This window comes from Cyprinodon variegatus, unplaced genomic scaffold (genome assembly GCF_000732505.1).
Source record: "Cyprinodon variegatus isolate N-32 unplaced genomic scaffold, C_variegatus-1.0 Scaffold26, whole genome shotgun sequence".
NCBI classification, from domain to species: Eukaryota; Metazoa; Chordata; class Actinopteri; order Cyprinodontiformes; family Cyprinodontidae; genus Cyprinodon; species Cyprinodon variegatus.
The window spans coordinates 1306307-1328549 of record NW_015150479.1 but is presented as its reverse complement, the minus strand read 5'-3'; the positions used below and the strand labels follow the sequence as shown (position 1 = coordinate 1328549).

The following is a 22243-nucleotide window of genomic DNA, read 5'->3' as shown; positions in this document are numbered from 1 at the left end:
CACAGACATGGGTCACACTCGCAAGAGTAGAGTTGTTCTGTGCGCAAGTGGCAACCCTAGTGACATCACTTCGGGTTTTTCATCAAGCTAGGCCATAAGTGATGCAAACGGGTTCTACTAGAGCAATTGAGAAGAAAGACAAGTGTTTTCAATCTTACCGGTTTGTCCACTAGCAGACCAAAGTGGTATGTTTATTATTTTAGCTTGTTAGATTGTATAATTTGTATAAGTTTCAGCAAGTAAACTAATATTGTGTTTTTCTATCAGTTCTGCGGTGTACATGTGGTGTAAAGCAAGATACGAGACCACAGTAAACATCAGTTAAAGGAACTCTGCTGTCTTTCTTGTGTTGATAACCCAGCATAAATGCATTTAAATGACTAAACAAACTTTAAACCAGGCTAAATATATGCCATTTTAGATCTGTTGGAAATTCATTTCAAAATTACATAGAGGTACAACTTTAAAAAAGAAATAGATACTTGTACTGACTGTCCCATTGGGTATGACTGAGAACACGTGAAAAAACACAATCATTCTGGTGCTCATGCACACTTCCCCTCAAACCAGTCCTGAAAATATACAGCTGACACAGATTCACCAAAGCAAAAAGGTAAGACATAAGGACCTGCACACAGAGGTGTGCATTTCATTTGGATGCATTTTAAAAGTGTCATAATTTGAAGGAAAAATCATATGTTTGTGCAACTTACATGTCACTGGCAATGGAGGAGTTTCGGGACATGGACTTAGGTGAGAGGTCATAGTCACTGTCAGAGCGGTAGAGAAAGGACTCTCTACGCTGGCTGTGGACAAAGTTGGCCTGCAGGATGAGGCCTGATCCTGGGCTGGCCATCGGGTCCAGGGGGCTTCGACCTGATGCTGTGCCATTGTCCACATCAAAACTGCACATGAAAACAGAAAAAGAGAAACATACGGCATTAAAACATGAGCAGCTTTTCCACAGATTGTCTGTAGGACTTAAACATGTTGATAAAATAAAAAAAAAACAGCACAAGTAGATAAAAAAATCATGTAATAAAGAGGAGAAACGTTGGTCTCAGTCAATAAAAAGCTAAAAAAAAAGAAGCATTTTAAAACTAACGCCACATTTATAGGAACCTTTAGTATCACTATTACCACAATGCAGCAATATGTGTTATCATGATGTGTAAAATCTGTAGATATGTGGCTATGAGACAACAGGTTTAAACAAGAAGTGCCATGCCCTGTTTGCACTAAACTCAAATTTGATCATTTATGTGAATAATTTTTCACTGAACAGTTTCTCACTCATCCAAGAACTTGTAAAGCATTTCACACAGAACCAGAGTGCTTTATTCCAGCCCTGCTCTACTCCACAGGGAATACCTCTGTGCTGATGCTTCTTCTGACTCACAGCTGAGCAGTATTTCTAAATCAGTGACACCACTTCCTATTGGGATGTCATACTGAGCTCCTTAGTCTCCAAGGTGATAGCGAACCCAAGTGATGACTAATGCATATCTAGAGACATCTGCTTCATCGCCAGGTTGATACGCAATCCCATAATCTGGTCTGGGGAGGATACTAAGGTCAACATGGGATTCCCCTTAATAAAATGCGTAACACACACAGGAGTGACGTCTCATCATCATCATCATCATCATCATCATCATCATCATCATCAGCATCATCATCATCATGATAAAAATCCACTGTGAAGAAGCCAGCGTTGGCCTCCATTCAGCTAGTTTTGAAAAATGCAAAGGTGCGTATACAAGATCCAAAAACAGAAAAGAAAAAAACACTGAGAATAAATATACTCTAGATGTGTTCTTGTCTTATGTGCAAAACATGGGGATGGACAACAAGAATTCAGCATAATTCTAAAATAAGAATTTAGCCATCCCCCTGGTTCATGTTAACTCCTAAAATCTACTCCTGGAAATGAACACTACCCTAATTATGTTCAAGTTGTTGTCTGGTTGGGTCATGAAAGTTTAAATGTGTGAGCAGGTAGAACCTTTTTCTTGAGTTTTAACTTTCTGGGTAAATATTCCTGACAACTTTAAAAACTACAAAACATACTAAAAAATACAAACGCATGTTATTGAGTGCTGCCTTCTCTATTGGTCTTACGTTATTGTATAAAAAATACTCAGTTAAAACGACATCCTATAGCTGGTGTAAAAAGAAATATGTATAATATAATTTTTATGTTAGCTAAAATGTTTGTACTCGTAGGTTTTATAGGTTCAATTGTTTCAATGGGTGAGAAAGGCTTACTTGCTGTAAGAAGATATGTTTAAGATTTGACGCTGCAGACACAGATAATGTTGAGTTTGTTAAAAGTTCACAGGTATCAACTATAGCTGAATGAATGAAGGCATTCACAGAAAAATCTGGATCCTGCCACATTGAAAGACCAAATGAGGCTCCTTAAGTTTGAGTTACAGAACTCTTAGATTGTGAAAATCCCGTGCTTGGTTTGATAAAATGACAAATGATGAGTTATGAAGTTTATGTCTGACTAAACATAAGCTTCGGCTGTTGAACAAGGATTAATTCAATAGCCGGAGTCACTTTTTCAAAATATATAAAGAAAACAGAGAAACCATCTAATTCTGGAAATCTAAGTATTTTAAGCTTGACCATCCCTGATCAGTATGACTTGTTTAAAAATAGAAAATACAAAAATCTCATAGAGGAAAACTGATTTCAATTAAGCTACTTTTACACACCTAAGTACCTTTAATAAATAACTTTTAAAGCTATAGTCCACAGATAGTGATCACAGTTCCATTTGGAACTGTGATCACTATCAATAAACTCATTTAGATGGTGGTTGTGGTCCTATAGTGCATTGTGCACAATATCAATTGCAAAAAAACTGAAAAAAAATCCATTCACTATAGAGCAGGGGTCTCAAACTGGTTCCAGAAAGGGCCGTGTGGCTGCAGGTTTTCTTTCCAACCAAGCAATACCAAACCAGACTCCATTCATCTCATCAAGTCATCATGTTAAGACTGGACTCACTTGATGAGATGACTGAAGTCTGGTGTGGTATAGCTTGGTTGGAAAGAAAACCTGCAGCCACATGGGCCTTTCTGGAACCGGTTTGAGACCCCTGCTATAGAGGCTGCAAATAAATGATGACCAATGGGATCCATCCGGCCACATGGCTCCAATTGGTCAACCTTCTCCCCCTTCTCTTATCCATTTCCCTCACCCTAGTTAACACCTCACTATGCCATGCCCAAAAGCTTAGGGTTTTTCCTTCTGCCTTGAAGAAGTATGAGAGAAAGAGTAGCAGTTTAACAAAAAGAATGGAAATAGACAGCGATGGCAGCAAGCAGCCTCTTTGCTCCTTGGGTGCTCTAAGGGCGTGTCTGAGAGTCTGGGAGACAGGACAGGGGTCAGGTAGCATGGAGGGGAGGGGTTTTTGTGTTTTTATACTATAACTAACCAGACCCTAAGCATACTTTTTTATTTAGCCCATGTTTTTCTAAGAAAACGTAGATTTTTTTAATCGAATGTAATATAATAACCGTGTAGAAAAATAAGTATGTCTACAATCATTTCAAACTGTTGTAAACTGTATGCAGTGTCTTCATTGTCTTCAACTTCTGCATCTCTTCTATAAGTCTGTTTGGAGAGTGTGATTTCTTCCTCTATCATCTGCTAGAGTAACAGCATCGGAGGAAATTACTTGAAAATGCTCAACAAACTGATAAAAATACAGGCTTTGTTCTAGGAACCCCTCTAGGATATCTTGAGATTTTTGATAACGGAGAATTCTTCATAAAGTGAAGAACATTACCGACAACAGTGAACATCCTCGTCACACAGGCTGTATAACAACAATAGAGTGTCTTCAGTCAGAGGCTTCTCCAGATCTGGTACAGGACAGAAAGCTACAGAAGATCTTTCTGCCTACAGCTATCAATGCCTACTTGATGAAAAAACCTACGGCAACATTTAATTTCCTTTTTGGATCATTAAAATATTTTTGAAATGAACTGTATTTAATTTTTTTTTTTCATTTATTTAATTGTGTTTTTGAAATATTAAATATTGATATACAATTTTATACTAATGAGATGCACCTGTATATTTTCAAATACATCACAAAGCATGTCATTTAGGCTGCAAAAAGAAAGAGAGAGCAAAGAATGAAGCAGATAACAGCAAGGTTGTTCTGTCGCATTCTTTTGAGCTTTCAAACTCTCTGTAGAACACGCTGCATTTTTCAGAGTTAGAAATGTTTTCCAGAGACAAGGTAAGGATCCTCATTCTCTGCAGCAAATATTTTAAAAAACTGGTATAGCTTCACTAACCAACAGTTTACAATGTAAGATCCACAATCATTGTTTTCAGACCTACTGGTAAAATTATGTTGAATACAAATGTTCATATATACAGTCAGGTCTCCTCTTCCTCTTAATAAAAAGAGTTAATGACTATTTACAACACCTAAAAAAAATATTTTGAATGCTATTCTAAGATCTGCCCACATTACTGTCCCTTAGGAGAAATTTGTACTGGCAGGTGAAAGTTTTACAAGCACTCTTAACACCCACACAGTTTGAAGTAATCCTTGACTATTTTGCATACCCAAATGGAAAAGCAGATAACTAAGGAACTGTAAGCCCACATTACATGTGTGATACATCATTTAAAAGCTAACACCTTTCTGAAAATATAAATAAAGATAGTTTGAGTAAAACACAGCCTAAGCTGCATAAGTTCAAACATGACTCAAAGTGGATTTTATTTTTATTCTCGAAAATCATAGGTCTTTTTTGAACAGCAGTAATAAAGACATGCTTGAGAATAGGCATGTCTCATTGTATTAAATTTATTCTACATCATGTCGTCCACAAATGCAGAAAATTTCAGACCTCTAGCTACAACAGTTCCAGAACTGTGGGGCTTTAAACTTTTTTTGTCATCAGCGTCTCCAACCCTCTCCAAATGTGCCAAATGCTTTTACTCAACTATTTGACCGATAGAATAACACTGAAGCATTTTGATGGCCACAAAACATTTATGAAGCAAGTATGTTTCCACTTTTTCTTCAGAATCAGTGTATATAACAAAATGTAACATTTATTAACCTAAAATAACATAGAAGTCTATAAATAATAGTGAAACTGCTGTTTTTCATGCTAAAATAATTCCCAGTGCCTTTTCTGAGCTGTATTTTATTTATTTTTTTCGGCCTGAGGCAACTTAAAAAATATCGGAGCGTTGTTAGTAATCTGCTTCGAAATTTGCACACTGATCCAGCCTTAGCTGTGTCTTTCACTCTTATGCAAGCCGGTAACACAGCTCTGCTTTATGCAACCCAGCCATATCTACCCTTGTTTGAAAGCTTACTCATTGGTTACACAGCCAAACAGTCCACGTGATTTTAACCAATAACAGCAGGACTACATGAGGCGTAAATATCGCTCTACTCAGTGCGTCATTGGCTGAAAGGCAAGGAGCGCTTGTGAGCATCATTGGCTGTCCCCGACTCAAATCGAGTCATACAAAGATGCAAATACATTTGTCTTCTAAGTAAGAAGACGATGTAAAGAAACATACCAAATATCGCAGACAAATTTTTGAGGAAGTAAGTCTTATTAGAAAGATGCTAAGCATTAGCTCTGACCACCTAACTTTTCTGATGTGAAAAACGGACGTTATGTGGCGATTTTCTCATCATGGAATAGGTTTTTTAATAAATATTCTGGATTACTTTTAATCTGTGGACCCTTGTGGACAAATGGAGTTTAAACAATTGAAGACTGGATTTATAAAATGGCTTCTGGACGCCTTGAAAAGTTTTTGTGGCCGCTTTGTAATGTTTACATTTTGACATGCTGCTATATCGGTGTAAATTGTGCTTTGGTGCACGCTGTGTCCATAAAATGAACTTGGTGGTTGAATATCAGAGAATCTAAGCTTTACAATGATGCTTTACATGTCTATATTGGTAAAAATGTTACCTTGTAATTTTTTTGCATTGTGACTTATTAGTTGTAAACGCTATAAAAAAAACGGTCGCCGGCGATCGGGTGGGTTTTGAGAGGTTAAAATTTTGTCACAATATTATGATTAGTGCATGTCTAATATTTACACTAGTTCTGGTCAAATCATATTGAGCTACATGGTGGCCTGCTCCTACACAGGACAAAAACAAGCTTATTTTCCAGAATATTTAAATGGCTAAATGAGCTCCCTTCTTCCTGTTATCTAACAGATAGCAGGAACTGAGTGAGAGTGATTTTTGGTTTGAAATAAGATCGTTTGTCTGCCTGCCTGAATCAACGGGCAACTGTATTGTCCTTGTCCTCCTTTAAAACTTATTTTCAGACAAAAAAAGTTGTGCTGAATCTGAAATGCTCTATTAACCTTTCCTAAAAGTTACTCTTAGGCCTCTCAGGAATCACTTCAAGGAAAACTAAACAGTCTGAAACTCCTTCATATCATCTTCCCTCTCTTATCAAGCCAAGTAATCCTTCTGCTATTTACTATAAGTGTAAGAACCCAGACTTACAGCAGTGACAAATAAGCTGACTTTTATCACAAGTGTTAGCGCGCTGCGCAGCTGCTCAGTGTGCTGCATGCACAGAGGTATGTGTACGCTGTATGTGAAGAACGCAAAGACGACAAACTGACAGACGGAGAAAGTGTCAACACAAAGCTTATGTTTAACATCTGATTGCACTCCATCTGACGTCACAACCCACACTTAGTCTCAACTAAACCCCTGCCACGTAACTACATTCCCACTGGTATCTGTATGTGTAGTTTCACTCCATAGGCATCCTCTCCACCTCCTTTAGAATAGCAATTCATCCTTGGAGCAAGGTTAGCATAGTATTGCACCAGCACTGACATCATTGGAGCAAGACAAAACTTGGTGAAATCAGCCGATAAAGGAAAAAGAGTCACCACCTCTATAGTTATTCAGGAAGGATAATGAGAAGGCCAAGCGATGGCTACTCTTAAAGAAAGGTACTGTTGAACAAGCATTACTTTAATTTCGTAAGTTACAATAAAACTACTGAGGCAACTGGATAAAAAATGCAAAACATAAAATGATAACTATTTTGTGGGGTGTCTAATGAAGAGAATCATTCATTTTATTAAAAAAAAAAATAGTTGCGAGACAAATTCTAAAAAGGAGTGGTAACAGAATTGCTATTACTCAAACAAATGTCTGAGGATATGAAACAAGAGGATGACTCGCATAGAGGTGTGGAAAAATAACCAGTTACACTATAATTCTAGTTTCCTTCTAAAGCCCTGTATCACTGTTGGAATCATGAAATGTCAGTTTTCTGTTGTTGGTTTTAGCATGACACAACTATCCGATGACAGCTGACAGCTTTAAGCTGTAGCTTTGCAAAATAAACATACCACCCTGTTGTTATGTCTCAGAGGACCACTTTTTATCGACTCCACCAACCTTTTTATCTGTGCCATAAGCTCAGTTGCTGGCTGACTACCAATGGGAGCTCTGTCTCGCTTTTGGTCTGAAAACGAAAAAAATTTATACTCCAAACAGTGAGAACTGTACGGAGTACAGTTTGGATGCAAATTTTTTTATGAACAATTTTTCTTACTCTAACAATTAATTTGTTATTTTTTTTGCTGAGACCCTACTAAACACGTATTCTTTAAAGTCAGACAGACTTTCTAATGAATTAATTCATAGTCCGTGAAGGTCTTAGAAATATGCTTATGAAAGACCAAGGTTTACGAATAACTTATTAACCTGAATTATACATTTACTATGGGATATTTTTTCTATTTCTTGTTAGATTTAGTGCTTGGTTAACACATAAGCTGTACACTGTAAAAAAATGTAATTTATATAAGTCACTTATCCTAAAATAAGTGCTTTTTTTAACAGAGGAGATAGGACACTTTGCCAATGGAACAAGACAATTTACATTTAAAATAAGAAAAAAACGATTTGAATGTCTTATTTTAAGTGCATAATATCTAATTATGTTGTTTAAGAATAAAAAAAATCTCATTCCATTGGCAAATTGTCTTATTTAACTACTCAAATTATGGGTAAACATACCAAATTTAAGAAATGTTCACATATTTTAGATGGTTTTTGCAGTGTATTAGTATTATTTTACATTCATGACCCCATGTCACATTCAGTCTCAAACACTGAATTAGATGGCCTCATATTTCGTACACGCAGTTCTACTCTGACTGGTCCACTTATTGGTTAAAAATGGCAAAGTGGACTACAGCTGTCAAACCTTTCTGGGACACGTCCTACATTTAATGTCCATTCTGCAAATGTGGCTCATGGCGATGTAAGAAAAGGAATTTTTAAATATGTTCTAGTTCAGGAGCAGTATATCCTGTAGGAAAGGTTGGATGGTAAATTTTACTCCAGCCTTCAGAACTGCAGAAACATTTAGCAAATTATCAGACTGTTCACATTACACCAGGTAAAAAAGAAATGTTATCTTTTGTGATCTTGACATGGCACTTTGCAAAAAGCTTGCTTGAAAGCAAGGAAGTATAGAATGTATAACATGTAGAAAAGATCTGCTGAAAACATACAAACAGACATGCATTACATTTGAATTAGAGTCAGGAGTTAACATAACTTAATTTTAAGGCTAAAACTCAGACCTTGTGAGTCTGAGCTACCTTCAACCTCTTTCTGAAGTCAGCTGCTCCTGCTTTGCATACAGAAAAACCCAAAATACTTAAGGATTATGTACTCCAACCCTGCAGGGAATCAAAATACTTGCAAACTATATAAATATATGTTTATTAATCTTCACATACAGCCTTAAGTTTATAAAGCTCTGTTACAAGTCTCTTTGTCTCTCTTCAGCAGCGTTCTCCTCTTTGTGCCCTCATAGCTTTCAAAAGTAAAGCCATTCTCCCTCTCCTACTTCAGCAAAGAAGCTCATGTCAGTCAACACTGCAGTGATTCCAAGTTTCTACAATCTGTTTTTTTCTAAATATGACATCAGTTTTTTAGGTTTCGTTATATATAACCCGCATAGTCTTAGCACATGGTTGCATATTTAACTGTCTGTGTTATGTAAAGTGATGGACATTGTTCTCATGGCTAACACTGAGGTCCAGTTTTAGAACAGAATCTCATCAATCCTCATCTCTGGTGATGTATTTAAAGTGATGGTGGCACTACAATCTCTTCCACATCCGTCCCGTCAGCCTCAGTGGCCACAACCATTTTGAACTGAGATGTAATAGGAGAATAGCAGCAGACAAAGAGGTAGACGAACAGCAAAAAATAGATGACGTAAAGGGCATGAAGGAGCTGTAATGTGTACCTTTTTATTTGCATGTCCTACAGTTTAAAATGGCAGCACACAGTACTTTATATCAGTCAGGGACTGATAAAGCTACACAGACAGCTTTATGTCCTGAGGCCTAGGCTGATATGAAATTTTCATGAAATGGAATGAATAGGTATATAACGCAGAAGATACATAGTTTGAACCAATTTACTAACAAAAAAAAAGAAAAAACTTATCCTATTACTTTTAAGATAATTTCAATTAGGAATTTAAAAGTTACAGTTATGTTATTCTTATTTGGTTTTATTGCTGATATACAAAGATTAAGAGCAAATTAATAATATCTATTTATTTTAATTTTATACATTATTTTGTTATTTTTATTCTTAATACTAACTAACTTTTGTTAAAATTTATTGTAGAGTGTTTAATATGTACAACTTACCTACAAAGATGGGTAGTAGTATTAAACTTCAACTAAGGTAACGAAAAAAAAATATATTTTAAGTTAATATTAAGTATAAACTGATATCCAAAACAGAAAGTAGCTATCCAATGCCAATCACTAAATAATATCCCTTCATTATTTTATCATTGAGCTCTGAAAATGATCCCTTAGAAATATCATTAACCAATCAGATGGAGGCGTCACAGCATGAGCCAATCAGAGAGCTGCAATCAGTTAGAAAATAATAATAATAATAATAATAATACATTTTATTTGAAAGCGCCTTATCACAACACCCAAGGACACTGTACAGGCAGATAAAAACATTAAAAACAGGAAGCTAAAAAAACAGGTATGCCAGTAAACTGCAACATATTATTATTCATGTTGGTGGAAATCCTTTTGTTTCTTTTGTTCACTTGAATAGTTACGATTTTTTTCCGTCAGCAACTGCAAAGTTGACAGGTCAAGTAGATAAGGACTGACCATTCACTGCAACACCCTCTTTATCAGCAACACAATTAAGCAGAACTATATTACGCCCCCACCTCCGAATACATGCACGTTTTAACAGCAGCGAAACGACCAAGGCAGATATATGTGCCAACATCAAGGAAGCAAGACCAAAATCATCATTGGCACAAAAGTTAAAAATGAACTCTATGCCCATTCTGTGATGCATTTTCTTACCAAAATTCAAGGCATTTATTAACGTCCAGGCAAGCAGAGGCCCTCAGTACTGAAATTGGGATATACTGAAAATGAATAAAATGTGATGGAAAAAGAACAAGAATGAATGGAAGAAAAGTAGAAGTTTCTTTTAACAGATTCATGTTACAAAACATGTCAAAATTAATAAAGAATTTCGAGTTAAATTGTGCATAATTAGTGCTTTAAACTAATAATAGAAATGACTACTAATAAATTCTGCAGCTCAACTGTATATTTGGATTGCATTATCCACACTAAACAGGGCGGAAATTTCAGTTAATGTTTTGTATACCTCTTGGTGACCTTCTGGTTGTATATTTTCTTTTTCTTTTTTCATGTATCTTTTCAATGGCTTAATGCTCTCAGTTGACCTTTTATATATAGTCACAGATATAAAAAAAATATTCATGCCAGCATTTTCTCTTGCTTTATATGTCTTTCTTTAAGACTCTTGTCAGGTGGATAAAATCTTTCTTTTAGGTTGTGACGCTGCTTCAGCACCTGCTGTCATGGCTGCAACATTGAAAAAACTCAGTCAGTCATGAGACACCGAAAGAGGTCACCATGGCAATGTGCTGTCATCTCAGTTGGTATGGGTAAAAGGAAAAAGATGCACTTCTGCTCCAATGCACACAAGAGGTTCACTTAACTGTGAAGCCATTTTCCATTCTATTTATCATCTTAAAAGCCGGATACTTAAAAGCCAATTTTGGAAAGAAAAAAAAAAAATAACTTATGAAACCTTATGAAAGGCTAGACATGTGATGCTCAGTCGATGACTGAAACTGTCATCAGTGATAAAAATCAAATAGAATTATAAATAAAATTCCCAAACATTTTGTATGGGAAGATTTTAAAGATAATTTATGATTAAAAATAAGCAAGTTTAACATATAAAAGACTCTTTAATTGCTTTTTTTAAATTCTATCTATATCTAGGACTTATGAATATTTGCTTATTGATTAATCTAATGATCCTTTTTTAAATTAATTTTTTAATAACAGAAAAGCAAAATGTGCCTTGAAGATTTTACAGAGAATGTAACCAGGTGAAGCTAAAATAAAGTGGTCTCTATATTCCATTTAACAATATATTACTAAATCAGCTATGATTAGTGCATCAATCGATTTATCATTTAACATTAAAAATAATGAACAAAATAAAACTTTTTTCACTTTCCTTTTCAAACTAATTAATCTAAAAAACTAGTATTGGGTTGACTTAAATAAAGACCCAACAGGGGATATTTCTGAATTTATATCAGCATTAAAATACAATACATCTGCATAGTCGACAGTTTAGAGAACAAAATCCGAATGTTCAGCTAGTATTTGCTATTAAATAAAGTCTTGAACACTTCATTTTGAAATCCAATGAAAAGTTCTTACACCCAATAAATACTTTTATAGAGCTCTATGATAAAAGCAAGGTTAAAAATGACCAAAAGCATATAGTAGGTAGGGTCCAAGTAAGAGCTGGTCAGTGTTATACATTGACACACACAGATGCACATTGGAATTTGTGCATAATACTACTAAACTAACAAGGGTTTAATCAAGCTTGTAATGCCATAATATACCATATTATTTCCATGACACATAAAACATACGAGTTCACTGGACTCATAAGCACAGCTAGCTTAAAAACAATTAGTCTTAGTTTAAAAAAAAGCTGATATTTGTTATGAAAGAAAAGGCAACGATAGAAATAAATGAAAGGACCTTCTACAGTTGATCACAAAAAGGAGGGCAGGACAGATGGAGTAGGCGGCATGCCTTGTCCAGCTGAGTAGTGCTTTGGTAGACATTCAAAAAGATGGCTCATACAAACCTAACACTGCCAGTTTCTCAGCTTTTTATGAAAGTGATAAAAAAACATTTTGCAGTCAGCTCTTTTACTAAAACCAGTTTTATAAGCACTCTCTTTACTGCAGTTATAATGAAGCATGTCACCTGCAGAGATACTATGAAAATGAAAGACCTGACTACTATGTCTGCATTTCATGCAAGCTGGGGGGTTGCAGAGCGGATTAGTGAGCCGACAGAAGACAGGAAGAAGACTCAAGATTGAGTTTAAATATGCTCTTTTTAAAACCTCCCAACTATGACAGCGTTGTATGTTTACCCGTGGTTAAGTGTCTGTCCTGCTAAAAGAGAGTACAAAAATGTAAAAATATGTGGGATCTCACCGTCAGTAATGGAGCTGCAACACATATTTTGTGCACTGACAAGGGAAGGACAAGCTGAAACAGGAGAGAAAAGAAGACGAGAGGGGAAGGGCAGGGCCATTTTTGCCCGTGGCGATGCATTCAGCATCCAGAATTCAACTCCAGTTAAATTTAACTTGACAGCAGAGAGCTGTTGAAAAACTGTCTGCTAGACTGAAATCAGAGGATTTTCACCTTATTGTGACCTAATCGGTGGCCAGCTGGCTGGAAATGTTACATTGTATTTATTTTTTTCCTATAACAGCGTGCAGCACCTATGCAGTAACAGCTGTGCTATCAGCAGCTCTCAATGGTAAGAATACTAAAAGTTGGTAGTACTGTAGGTTCTCTGATAAATCTATGCTCCTTCCATTGTAAGGAGATCAAGACTTTCAACAGATAATGTTAAGGCTTAAAGGAATGAAGAAAAGTTTGTCGTTGTAATTATTTTAGCTTTTATGTCTATTACCCAGCATGCTAGAATTTTAAACAGTTTGGGAATCTGAAACTGTGCAAGATAAAGACACAATACCACAGCTGGCTTTGCTAGTCATAATATTAGCTATTATAATTATATTCATAATAATTATAAAGAGTAATTTTGTATTTTTCTTTTAATATTAAAATCCTGCCACTCTTCTCTCAACACAAGGTGTACTGTAACATCACCTCTGTTTCTAATATATAAATCCAAAATACCCAAAAGCAAGAAGGTTTGGATAAGTATTAATAATGCAATATGTAGATGTTTTCTACTTTTTAAAGAGGAATCAAAATGCTCTAATCAGATTAGAATCAAAACAAAAAACATAGATCGGAAAACAGCCACACACTGATTTGAGCATTTCTACTTTTCTCAACTTTCTATTTCACCTGCTGATGGGTTGAATGGGGTTAGAAACAATAACAAAGAGCCACCTGGGTCACCAAGGCAAGTGTCAAGTGATGTTCAGCAACGGTAAAGGCAATCTCATCTTCTGACCAATGAATGAGCCACGCTTTGAACCCCAAACATTCGAAAGCCCAAAGAGCAGCATGGTGACAGCATTTAGAGGTCAACTCAATTACTACATAAATAAAAGTATTTACAGCTAACAAGAACAAAATAAATAATAAAGCAGATTTAAAGGAAAGGTATTCCACAAACTGAAAACATTGCCAGCAGGATAAAGTTTTCCATCTATTTACCATATTCCCTCTGTGTTCTTCAGTGAGCTGGTAGAGCGAGACCGGGGCTTGAGAATGATACTCATGTTCTGACTTTTTCCTTCCACATATACTTAGACAACATGCATACGGTCCTTGTATGCATAAAGTGGCAAACACCTTCCCTGTAAGCCACCAGGAGCCCACTGACCCGCCACTGGTGGTCTGAGGTGATCCGATTGAAACGTTGCTCCCCCAGCTTAGCAGACTGGTCCAGAACAAACAGTTTTCCACATTGCTGCTCCTCCTGAAGCTCTGATGCTTTGACAGTATGTTGGTTTGTTACCCGGCTCTCCCTCTCACTTGCTTGTGCTTATCTATCATGCCAGAGCAGCATGTGATCTTCCTCTTTCCTAATCCAGCCATGCACTCACTCACACCGCTGCTCCCCTTTCTCACTCTACGTCTCTCTTTCAAGTCCATGTGCTTATTTTTTCCTCCACCAAGGGGCTGAAATAAAATTCCAGTTTCTCCAGACGTACGTGACTGTTTTTCTGTCCCTCTGTTTCCCTTGAGCAGCTGCCTGAGTACGACTGAGAGGGGAGGAGTTGTTTTGGTAGTAGTAATTGTTTAAAGGGCGGTCCTTTTATCCCTGAGCAGTTTTAACAATCGTCTCATGCGTCAGTCGCCCAACTACTGCCGTAACCTAAAACTGACAGCCAAGCATTCCAACGCTCTTTACAGCCTTGGCAATGATAACATTACAGAAGCAGTGAATTGCATTAAAATAGAAAACAAGTGTCCTTTCATTTTTTGGTAGAGTTACAACCCTGTGACTGATGTTGGCAAGTAGAAGCAAACTAAAGATGAAAGGTAAGACAAAAAAATAAAAAAGATAAAATATTTACTGAAAATGTGAGTTCATCAGTCATTAAGAAGTAAAGGAAGAAAAAAGTAATCCATATGTTTAAATTGTTTCAATATGGGCTTCAATCTGGGCATAGTCTGTGACAAATATTGTATGAAAATTGTATTTTCTAATATATATTTTTTTTGCCTTTAATATTGCGTCCTGCAATCTACAGACTTTGCACAATGGAAACCATCAGGCGTTTGAGGCAAAACAACCGTTTTCTCCACAAATAAGCCTCTAAGAGCTGGACAAAGAGTCTGACACCATTTTGTCCATTTCTGACACACATTTTCAAGGTTTCATTAAACCATCCCAATCAGAGAGAAGGCTTCAGAAACAACTAACCCCGTTCTCCAAGTTACCTTTCGTGGCAGTTTTGAATTACAAGCAACATTTAAGACAACCTCACGCTGTTTTATCAAGTCTTCAATCTGTTATTGTCAAGAAAATTGGCTCATCTAAAGAGCTGAAATGTGTTTTTTTCCTCCCTGATGTAATTTTGCTTTACCCCAATTTCATACATTTGTGGTGTTGTTCCTCTTCTGGGGATTGTTTATGACAACCAATCATTTAAAAAAAAAAAATCTTTTCTATATTCAACACTAGTCAGATGTTTAGGTGTGTTTAGTAAAGCGTATCTAAATCATATCTACTGCTGTAAACTCACCAAAAATTCTTAGTTTGACCTGAATTCAAACTCATGTCCAAACTTGGATTAGATTAGTAGTCCCTGTGGGCTGGATGTCAGTCTCCCCACATGAAGGAGTTTAGATGGGTTTTTACAGTTATGTAGACCTGCTGAAAATATATATTGTGGTGAAGAAAGGGCTGTGCTGAAAGGCAAAGCTCTTGATTTACTGGTTGGTCTACATTTCGACACTCAACTATGGTCAAGAGTTATAGGTAAAGATTGGAGGAATGTAAAACCAGACAAAAGCTGTCAGAAATATCTTCCTCCTTAGTTTGGCCCAACTCAGCTTTACAGATAGGGCTGCGATCTTAGTTATACGGTGGTATGGCTGCGGATGGAGACAGTCAAGGTGTTAGAAGGTATGCCTGTGGATGTTTCTAGGGTACATACCACTGAGATGTAAGTAGTACTTCTTAATAGTTAAGAAGTAGGAAATAAGGTGAAGCTAAAGGGTCAATAGAAATTGACAAACTCCAAATGGTGATGGAAAGATCACTGGTTCAGAGTATACACCAAAAATGTCCCAAGATATCAGTGGTAAAGTAAAGACAGGTTCATGGATCAAGGCTCAGTGATGAATGTGGGGATTGGACGCTGGCCCATATAGTCGGATTCAATCAGATGAGCAACAGAGCTCAAACAGGTGACAGAAAGTGTCTAAACAGAATGTGAGGATAGCAGAAGACAGCTGGGGTGTAAATGATGACCCCTGACATCCACCAAAATGATCAAGAGATTGCAAGGGAACATCAAGACTTGGCTGCAGATTAATAGAATATTTGTCTCTTACCGTAAGACCAGACCATCTTCTTCTATTTCACAAATACAGCCAGTCCAAAATTTCAATCAACAATAGTTAAACTCTGAAAGATGTGTATGGCAAAACGGTCCAAACCCCTCAGCCCCATCTCCTTTTTAAAAAGGTGTTAGAAATAAAGTGTCAAACACAGATGTTCAGATATCCATTCAAAAGTAAATAAAGCTTTTCACAAAAGACAGTGTTTATGTCGTAGATTATAAATGTGATCATCTGTTGAGGATGAATTAAATACACAGAAACCAATAAGAAAGTAGCTTAAGTTCAACACAAAGAAATCTAGCAATCAAGCCATAAAACTCATCAAATCAGATGGATATACATACCACTAGATACATATTTCAGTCCAGTGATTAAATTATTATTGTTACCACTACCACTGGGTGCAGACAAATGTGCCATTATCAGGGCATTTAATCATGAAGCGTATTAGTTCAGCAAACAAAGGGACAGCAAAAGAAAATAAGAAAATGCCGCAAAAGGTTTAGAAGGAAAGAAATAAAACTGGAAAAAAAGTTTAGCAAATGTTTGCAGATTGTACAGTATCTCTGAAGGCGTGCCTAAAAGTCAACAGACTTATATCATTGTATTTATCCATCAGTTTTACGTATTGTGTTCATATCCTGTTCAGGGTGGGCAGGATTAACTGGCCAATATATACTCTAAAATTCTTAGCATACCAAACACCAAGCAACACATAGCAAAACAGCGAAAAAAGAAGCATGAATGCCTCCATCTGGCCAATCTTTCAAAAAATTACCTTGTTATAATGTGTTTAGTCATGGAAGGAAACTCAAGCATCATTAAGAAACCTCACACTAACAGGCACCAGTTAACAAGTCAAGAGCAACTAAACATGATAAATATTAAGGTAGCCTTGAGTTTATGCAGCGACGCTGTCAAAATGTTATACTCTTAAGATGATATAAAGCAAGTTGCACAGCCGATCGTAATGCCAGCGGTGCAATATAACAAGCTGACCTAGTTTTCCTGTTTTAACAGTTTGCTAAAACAGCGGCATACTAATGCTTTGACCACATTTTGGAATCTCCAAGTGTTCAGAAAAATCATAAAGTAATATTTTCTGGTCAGAATTTAACAAAGTGACAGGTTGTTCTTTAACAGCAAAACCAAAAAGCCACAAAAGGTCACACTCTGAAAACAGAGGCATTGTTAGGACCCTGTGACATTTGGATTGGAGCCCAGCCTATCAAAGTTTCAAATTAATAAAAAAAATATCATAGTTTTTGCTAACAAGGTTTGATTCATATTGAAATTATAAATAACATTCTGAACCAAGTCATTACCTTGATGTTGGGTTTTAAAATTAATTAGATATAAATTATTTTAAATGGTTTGCAGATGTTTCCAATTTCTTAAAATTGGATTTTAGTAGATATGAAAATAACTTCTTTATCATATAAAAAAGTAATTTGGTAATTAAAATAATGAATTCACTTATCCAAGTATCCTGACCATATGGTCCCATCAAATGGTAATCTCCTCAGTCTATATTCCTTCTCATTTAGTAAATCATTATTTACTAAATGTACTTTTACTGAGACCATACCAAACCAGTGAATATGAAGACTAAATCTTGTGTTGCACACTTATAGCATGAAATACAGAAGAAAATCAACCTAATTGTTTTACATTTTCAAGTACATGTAATACGTATTAGTGATATTTTAAGGTCTGAATACAGGTATTAATAGAATAAATCTCCTTAATATATTTTTCATTCATAAGATCATTAATCCACACGTTTTTTTTTTTTTTTTTTTAAACACCTGGGACCATTGAAAAGACATTCCTTCCAGAAAAACTCAGCAGTAATGACGTCTTTAAAAAAGTATCACAAGCCATCGTAAATCCTTACTGTTGACACACTGACGTAGTTTAGAATTTGGTGAAAAGGAGCAAACTAATCCTATTATGAGACTAATTCTATGTGCTAAATAAAAATGAAAACGGTTAAGAACCATTTTCTGGTAGAAATAGAAAAACATTGGTCTTTTTTTCATCTCTTACAGTGGAATTAATGGAAAGCTAATGATTTCTCAAGGTGGTTTCCAAGTGTCTAAATAAATGAATGTTTTTATGAGCTCCATGACCTTAAAAAGAAAAGAAAAAGAAAGAAGGAGCTACGGTTGTTTTGCTTGTTTTTAAACTCCTCTTTCACTGCCAACATGTTTTCAGATACAGGTAAAACGCACAAGCCTGACATGTTTCTCTCCTCTCAGCTACTCTGATCAAAAATGAAGAATACATATCTCATCAGATGCACTACTCCTTATGTATTTATAAACTACTGAGTTCTAAGCTATAAGAATGCTTTTGTTTTTTATGTGATGCTAGTAGATTTTTGCACAATATTTCGTTATCAAAGCAATACTTGATTTTGCTAATAAAAAGCCAAATTTGTTACACCAACACTGCCTGACTCTTTAGATATACTGTATTCAATAGAATGGTAAAACATTTTGAAATTCTTTTTGAAATTCATTCAGTCTCCATAGACTGTTAACATTGCTGGTTCACCTTAGTCTAAATAAATTGAATCAGTTTTTAATTGACTATTCAATGCAATGCACAAGATGACATGTCAAATCTAACTGGGCTTGGCTAATCATTCTGCCAGGATGTTTTATTCCCAGTTCTCCTACCAGACCTACACCAACCATTAAGCCTCTGCTACTGTGGTAAAAAAAAAAAAAAAAAAGGGTGCTTCTGTTAGTGTTCAAGATTTTTATGTTTCCTATGCATATTCTGAATCTTTTCTAGCTGAACAAGCTGCAAAGTCCAATTAGTTTCCTCTTCCTTTCTTTCCCCTCCTATGCAAACATCAGATATTAACATGGTAGACACCTGCAAATCTCTGTCTTCATTAAATCCATTAAGTCCTTGATGAATCTAAAACAATCAGCTGAATTAGTGTTTTAGGCATCAAATTGTCCTGTCATACAACGCCTCCTTGTGGTGTACATTTATAGTGCATACATTGGAATAACCATCCGTCATTTTTTCCCACATTTGTTTGTTTGTTGTGCTGTTATCTGTTTGCAAAGTTGCAAGTTATATATTCTCGGTTACACTGATTGCTAGTTTATATTATATATGCAAATGTTTAGAAGTATAATAATACTTCAATAAACTGCAAATAACTTATCTAATTAATGTATATAAAAAACTAGATTTCCTTTAAAACCTATGAAGTAAAATAAGTGAATTGTGATAAATACGGATGAATTATTGACTGCTTTATAAACCTTTATTTATAGTACAGTACATTTTGGACTCAACAAAAAAAAAAAAAAAAAAAAAAAAAAACATTAAAGTGCCTGCATGTGTTATGTATTCATCAGTCCCTTATTGTTACATTCTAACAACAGACATAGACAATAGACAAGGTATATTAGACTAAGTCTATTATGCCTTAGACCTTCCCTCCAGTTTTCTTTTTCCTTAAAACTCCAATACTTTACTGACATCTACTGTTCAAATTAGTTATCACAGTAAACCCAATGACACTGGTTTAACACAGTGACTGGGAACAATATCGATTTTCTTTTTTGCTCCTCAATGAGTCCGGTTCTGTATGAATGCAGACACACACATATCCATTAAAGGGTGAAATGAATAGCACTTAGGACGGGAGCAGAGGGGACAGCACAGATGGCTGGTAAACAGAATCGACTGGGCCACATCCATATTCGTATGTATGGAACTGACTGCCAATAAAGCTGCATCCAAATACTGTACAGCTGCACATACGGGGAGGTGATTATTTATGTCAATGTGCATGCACTCTGAAACATAGAAAACAGGCAAAAAGGAACATCAGTTGATAAGCACTTACTGGGGCTGCAGTCGACATGTTAGAGAGAAATGCTGAAGGGAAAACAGGCATAATGAACCCCTAAAATTTCTCTTTGAGCTTTAATGGACTCAGAGTGCTCTGATGATTAGCCTGGCCTTTGCCTATTAGTGAACACAGCTGACCTGTAGCTTTAGATGGTGACTTGATGGAACCTGCTTCTTGGTCACTTATCATGTGTTTAGCTGTGTTTTAGCAAAAGCCTGAAGAATAGTTTGTTTTCATCAGAGCACCAACAGACCCCAACATGAACCTGGACAGAAATACCTCACTTCAGGCCAACACTATCAGTTTTACAAAGCAAAAAAGCAAAACTGGTGCGCTGCAGCCACCAAGCAACGACCGTTTACACAACTCTGCGCTCCAGTTCTGTGTTGTCCAGGTAGAACTATTTATCAGTGTGTCTTCTGATAAGACAGAGCACTAACAAACACACACTGTGCACATAAATACCAGTAATACAAACACAAAAATCTGATTTGTGCACAGTATGCACTGAAAACATAAAGGCACAAAGCAATAGGAGGCAGTTTTTCCTCTTCTGCCAGTCACCAAATCACATGCAGCCAAAGGACTAAAAGCAACTCCATACACAGCCATGTATTTAAAGTATGCTTGTTACATAAAATAAGTTGACAGCATATAAAAATTGGAATAAAGTCTGTTTCTTGACACACCTTCCTGCAAATAGTTTCGGTGAGGAACCATACCCTCTCCTGACACGAGGTTTGATGTCGATGGGCTTGTTCGTAGCATAGGGTGAACCATTGGTGCAGGCATGGCGGTACCGAGCTATCTTCTCCAATGAAAGATAATCCGAGTTCACAGGCAAACTCATGTTTTTTTAATGATTTTTTTAATGAGCAGTATCACACATGCACTTGTGTGTAGACTCAAAAAAGAAGAAGAGATGGAGTGAGAAGGCTGATAAGTCACCTTACTAGATAGAAGAAGGTGTGAGTGTATGTGTTTGTGAAGAGACAAGGAGAAGAGAGGGAAAAGGATGGGCGTGACTAAAAGCAGGGAAAAAGGCAGAAATATGGAGAGGGGGAGAGAAAGATGCAGACAGGGGAGGAGCAAAATATAGAGGTAGAGCAAACTAATTTAGATTTTCTCTCAAACAGCCACTGAGAGTCAGTATTGACAAAGAATCGCCCTCGGGCATATCATTAAGTTGCTACCAGGCTGTCATATTCAGTTTTATCTTCACTTATTACACCTTCAAAGCCATAAGTCTTAAAGGAAAAAAACTCATCTCCCTAAAAGGCAAAAAAAAAAGAAGAAAAAAAGAAAAAGAAGAAAAATATTGCCTAAATAATGTAAAAGGCCAAATCTAAATCTGAATTCTTACCCCTAAAAAGTTAGCAGTACAGTTGATTGTGTGTTAAATGTCACATGGTTACACATACTCTTACACTTTATCCAGAACCAGGTCACAGGGACAGTCTTAACAGAGACTCCATACTGTACTTTCCTCTCCCCAGAAACCTCCTCCAGCTGCTCTGGGGGAAGCCTCAGGTGCTCCCAGGCCAACCGACAGACAGTCCCTGCAGCTGTCCTGGGTCATCCCCTGGGCCTCCTCCAGGTGGGACTTGCCTGGAACACCTCCTGATGGAGGCATCCAGGGGACATCCGACAAACATGTTTGAGTCATCTCATCTGACTCCTCTCGATGGTGAAGTGAAGTGTCTCTACCCTGGATGACCAAGCTCCTCACCCTATCTATAAGGGACAGCCCGGTCACCCTGTGGAGAAAGCTCATCTCAGAAGCTTTTATCCGAGATCTCCTTATTTTGATCATGATCCAGATTTCAGGTGAGGGTAGGAACATGAACCGACCAGTATATCAAGAGCTTTGCCTTTGGACTCAGCTCTCCTGCTGCATTCTCCCCTCACTCATGAACAAGTTCCAAACAAACTACAACTTCTCCACTTGAGGCATGAATTCTTGGTGCCAGGGGGCGGGGCGTGTTCCGGCACTCTGTGCGGCCGGGGTGTTTCGGTCGGTGCCGTGGGGGGGCCGGTGTTCTTTGCCCGGCCCTACTTCAGGGTGGCTGGCTGCCGGCGGAGCCCGCGGACTCGCCTCCGCGAATCCCCGGGGCGCCGGCATGGCAGTGGCTGGGGGGCTTCTTGGGAGCTGTCTCTCCTCCTCCCT

The 22243-nt window shown here is 36.9% G+C and overlaps 1 protein-coding gene across 6 annotated transcripts in view; it reads right to left on the bottom strand.

Annotated features, from left to right (window-relative positions):
- Nucleotides 1-22243, bottom strand: part of pde4d (phosphodiesterase 4D) — a 274671-nt gene that overhangs the window by 24840 nt on the left and 227588 nt on the right. For 5 of the 6 annotated variants that reach the window (XM_015395955.1, XM_015395947.1, XM_015395938.1 and 2 more), the window contains one exon: nt 714-905. In XM_015395955.1, coding sequence (XP_015251441.1) covers nt 714-905 — 192 coding nt within the window. Of the gene's footprint in view, nt 1-713; nt 906-13832; nt 14358-22243 lie in introns of those variants that run through there. The other variant, XM_015395979.1, reaches the window with a different exon arrangement.